At 35.0% G+C, this 5,000-nt stretch overlaps 1 protein-coding gene across 1 annotated transcript in view; it reads left to right on the top strand.

Annotated features, from left to right (window-relative positions):
* The window catches only part of ctrip (E3 ubiquitin-protein ligase ctrip), a 113,639-nt gene that overhangs the window by 40,964 nt on the left and 67,675 nt on the right, over window positions 1-5,000 (top strand). The window contains 4 exon segments of the mRNA XM_068389555.1: window positions 1,437-1,480; window positions 1,483-1,592; window positions 1,595-1,639; window positions 1,641-1,679. Of these exon segments, the coding sequence (XP_068245656.1) occupies window positions 1,437-1,480; window positions 1,483-1,592; window positions 1,595-1,639; window positions 1,641-1,679 (238 nt within the window).

A 5,000-nucleotide genomic window follows, 5' to 3' on the forward strand; every position in this document is an offset into this window, starting at 1 on the left:
TAAACTCTTTCATTAAACTTGAGATTAGAAATAGATTATTAAGTAATCCTTTGTTTTTATTTTTTTATGGCCATCACAAAAAATTTTCAAATCCATTTTATGCTAAGTTTGTTTTATTAAGTTATAATTGAGAAACCAATAGGCACTTACAATGTTGTTGTTTTCTGGATATTTTTTCTTTGTGTATCTAGAAATATCTGGTTTTTATTAGTTTTTAGAAGTGTTGAAATGAAAATCATGAAAACGCAACAGCTCTATCTAAGGTGAACAAGCAAGGCAAAATTTATTTCTCTGATCATGAAAATGAAGTAAAACCCATTTCTCATCATGGGTATATATTGTATACCAAAGACAAGGTTTTTAGTTTTAAGCAAAAATCTTCAGTAAAGTTAGCCCAGCCTAGGTCTGTTTTACAATAGTTCTTTAAACTTCTGTAATTCATTCATCCAGCATGAGATTGTTTATTTAATTTATAACTATATAGGTCTTTAGTTGAAGGTACAGTATATCTTTTATAATAATCCATATAAACAGGCTTACTTATAGCCCAGTATGGTTATATTTTCCTGTTTAGGTTAAGGAATTTTTGTTTTACTTTATAAGCTACTGTTTGATAGTAAACAACCTTATTAAACCTTTTTTTGCATCCACAGATCTAATACTGTAACTATTGTATTGCTTTCCATTGTTGTTTGATTGTACATTTTTTTTTTTAATTACCAAGTTTTCAGAAATTACCATCATGTTAAGACTTAGCTGGTTTTTTTTTATGATGCTATTATTTCACCAATTATCAGTTTTAATAGAAAGTTTTTATAAGGTGGTAAGTTGATCTCCTTTTTTATTTTTTTTGACATTTAAATAATTTACATGGTAGAACTTGGGGACTAGAGTAACATCGTGTGTCTTTACACCCATTGACATTTAATTGAGAGGTTGAGTGGGTTGCTAATTTGTAGCAGATGGTGAAAATATTGGAGAAAAAAATTTAATTTTTATGCCTAAAAATCCTCAGAATCTGATACAGACTGAAGTTTGAATGATTTTCTTGTATTTAATGTAATCTGTTAACCAGTTTTGCTAGTACTACTTTTCAATTTATATATCTGTATGGTAAATTAATTTGTTTAAGATTTTTTCTGTAATTTCAAGGTCTATTATTTTTAGTTGTACTAAGTTGATTTGTAATTTGTGTCAATGAGAAGGGGTCTGTAAATTTTTCAATTAATTTTTTGTAAATACTGTATTGGACAGTAAATATAGGGTATCTTATCAATTGATGTTCTGTATTGGGAAGGCCACAAACAATACATGAATCAGCAGAAAATAGATTGTGTAGCTAAATATCTAATGTGCTAATCATTATGTTAAGGTTGTATACTACCTTTTTTAAATTTTTGATGAAAGTTCATGTTCATTCAATTTCTCAATTTCAGGAATCAGCTGGTTGGGTCAGGAGTGGAGGGGTTGGAGGCAATTGGAGACCCCTACCCTTACGCAAACGAAAGTTTGGTCTCGCAGAAGATTTTCATACCAAAAGACGGAATAGTGAAAGTCATACCAAGCCAACGACTTACAGCCATAATCAGTTTAAACTGCCGGCAGTATTGCTGCTGCCACAACCACGAAGAGGCGCAGAGGTTGACAGTAACAGTAGCAACGGTGAAGCACAACACGCAGTAAGTGTATTTTGTTTGTTACTGTTGACGGGAAATGAAGACTTTACACTAAATTATTACAGTACAGTATTGGCATAGTAAAGATAGCTAAAAAGTACCGTATGTACAGTACTTGTGTATCATGCAAGTTTTTAAGACTAATTTCTAAGCTGATTTCAAGGAGGTCACATCATTTACATGATATAAAATTAACATACATAGTCTTGGACAAGGCTATGTCATGGTTCAAACTATATCCATTTAATTTTGTAAATAAATTATAGCAATATTTGAAGTAGGATTTTCATTAAATGTTGTTTCACTTACCTGTATTAAGTTATAATGCTGCTAATATTCACATATTGTATTGAAAATGAAAAACATAGAGAATTTTAATATTTAACATTGTTTATTTATATTTTGATTGATTCTGTCATCTGTGCTTTCCAAATCCAGCTAAGGCTAACTAACAAAGGATATATTTTATTTCCTAAAAGAAAAATTATTACGGAAACAATTTTTGATTTAGCATACTAATTTGAATAATTTTATTCTCTCTCTCTCTCTCTCTCTCTCTCTCTCTCTCTCTCCTCTCTCTCTCTCCTCTCTCTCTCCTCTCTCTCTCTCTCTCTCTCTCTCTTCCTTTTTTTTTTTTTTTCTTTTTTTTTTTACTTGCTGTGAGGAAGATAATATGAAGGGAGACGAATTAGCCAACACCTGGGATAATTTGCAGTCATTGGATAACTGTGTCGTCTTATAATTTGTGCCAATTGTTGAATGATTTACTTGATATGAATGTGCAATATTGGCCATAATCTCTCTGCTATCTGGTTTCTTGATAATGGCTACTTTCATTTCCATAGAAAATAACAAATGGCACTTCTACCACCCTCTCCTTCAATCGTCAGCCATAGTTGATGTTATTGTAGTTTATGGAAATATGGCAAAAATACAGGAGGTAATACACAAACAGCTGCAATGATCACAATAGCAAAAACCATTAGTTATCAATAAGTGGGTTGCTGGTGAAGACCTTGGTGGCGGTGATGGCATTGGGATTCAGTCGGATTGGGCACCAATTTAAAAATTATAACTCCAAAGTGTGGACGTATATTATTTACGGTAATTTGCGTTCATAAAAATGAATGTTTGCAAATTGGATGTTCTTACCTTAAGGACTGTAAAAACAGCTGCTATCTGATTTGATTTTTCATAACAAAACAGCTGTTTTTTTGTTCCGTTGTTGTTGTGGCTGTATGCATTGTACAAAATTATTATGACGATACTCACGATACTTTTATTTTTCAACTTATGGAACTAGAAGACGAGATGGAAAATGGTTTCTCAAAAAAAGGAACTCTCATGACATAAGAGATATACTGTATGATAAAATCATATTTATGGGTGAAGATTTTGAGGGTCACAATGGTTTTCACCATTGATTGACCAGCTCACCTTTCAGTTGGATAAGAAGTTCCTAGTATTCTGCCCTAGTTCCAGTCCGTCTCTACTGATGTAGGACGCCTCCCAACATCCCTAGGAATTCCTGACACTTCATTCTTTCTGTCCATTGCTCTTCAGTGAGTTGAGGACATGAGGCTCTGCATTACCCTGATTTCCCCCCACCCCCACCAAGCAGCCTCCCTCTTGAATGGTTCTTGATTAACTGTTTTCTCACTCTCCCCTTTGTCATAGAAAAATACTGCCTAGCTCTCTATCCAAAGTTTTAACTAGGTCTTAGCCATGGAGGCCTCTGAAGAATTGACAAGACTTGTGAGAAGTTACTAGGAAACTTGAGCCACATGTAATGGTCGTGAGTTTATAGGTCTTGAGCGATCCCACTAAAACTTGTGTTACGGGCTGCAGACTGAACAAGGTCACTAGCCTAGCCCTGACGGAAGGAAGTGAGAAACGTCATAACTATGCCTGTCACAAGTCATTTTGGATTATCGATAGAAGATTTCCATCCTCTTGGTTCAGAAATTTGTGGCCAGGACCTAGAACCCAACCGAACATGACTTCCAAGCCCCGCTTCATCTTGGCCTTACAACAGGTTACTAGGGATGATCAGGATGACTTTTCCTTCTTACCCAGGGAGGATACCACAACTCTTCAGCAAGGGAGGGATTATAGAAAGAGAGTCAAGAATTCCTTTTCTGACTTGCTGAACATTCGAATACACGTTCCTGCAAGCATTGAGATGAAAGGTCCACCCCGATTCAGCACATGAAATCAGAATGTTGGTTCTACATCACCTCGCAGGAAGCACCTGTTAGAGCCGCATTTCTTAGACAGTATTCTAGTAGTAATGGACTACTTTTGCTGCCCAATACCTACGAGAGTACCAACAGGTCCTGGATACCTTATCTTTGAATCGCTGTTAGTTACTCTACATTGTTTAGCAAATCTAGCTCCTTCATGAGACAAAATACATCTTTTCTAAGATAGCAATCATGGTGTAACTCAAGATTTAGTGGTATAATTGACTAGCCTTTTTACACCTTTCTTCCCATTCTATGGGGTGCAAATTCACTAAATTTGTTGAATCAGATGATAAATACAGGTGTGCTACATGATAGAGCACATTTTCTTTGCAAACCGTTTGTTTAGAAGTATCTCCCACATCCTCCCAGATAAAAGGGAAGATGAACAAATGTATGTACCCATTTTTTCTTAATGACCATACATTTAGGTAACATAGCCTTCACAAATGTAGGTTTCTACTTGACCTACCATTCCCTGATAGTGACCTAGCCTCATCTTTATGTACAGGTTGTTAGAAGGTTCGCAGGAGTCACCTCTTCTGCTCCTGTGCTTTGACATTACCATGGAAAGTAAACCAGCGAGTCGGATCATAGGGACTTCCTCCTTCCTTAAAGAAAGGACGAGTGTTTGCAATCGTGTAGGAACAAATCATTTTTTTTGTTCTAGTTTCCCTTACTATGCCAGCCTGGATACTTCATGTTACACTAACTACTCCAACCACCCTGCAAATCCTAGGCTTAAGATCAAAGTGGAAGCTCAGTGGGCTGTCTCGCCACCCTGCAGTAATTACCGGCAATTTGTTGAAATTTCAACAGCCGTACCCAACTTTGCTGAAAGCATACTCCCATTAAAGGACTTAAGGGTTGTTGGAAATACAAGTTAGTGTTAGAAAATTTTATTTTTTCTGCGTTGTCTATTATAACATTAAAGAAAATAATCACATATTACACTACTTTTACAAACTTCAAAGAATGGTTATTGCAATTAGGGAAAAAAAATAATCATTTATTTACAGTATATCATACTACTGGTAACATATTAGATTGCAATAGTAATGTTTATACTGTAGTAAATATC

Source organism: Palaemon carinicauda, chromosome 1, assembly GCF_036898095.1.
Source record: "Palaemon carinicauda isolate YSFRI2023 chromosome 1, ASM3689809v2, whole genome shotgun sequence".
Taxonomy (NCBI): Eukaryota; Metazoa; Arthropoda; class Malacostraca; order Decapoda; family Palaemonidae; genus Palaemon; species Palaemon carinicauda.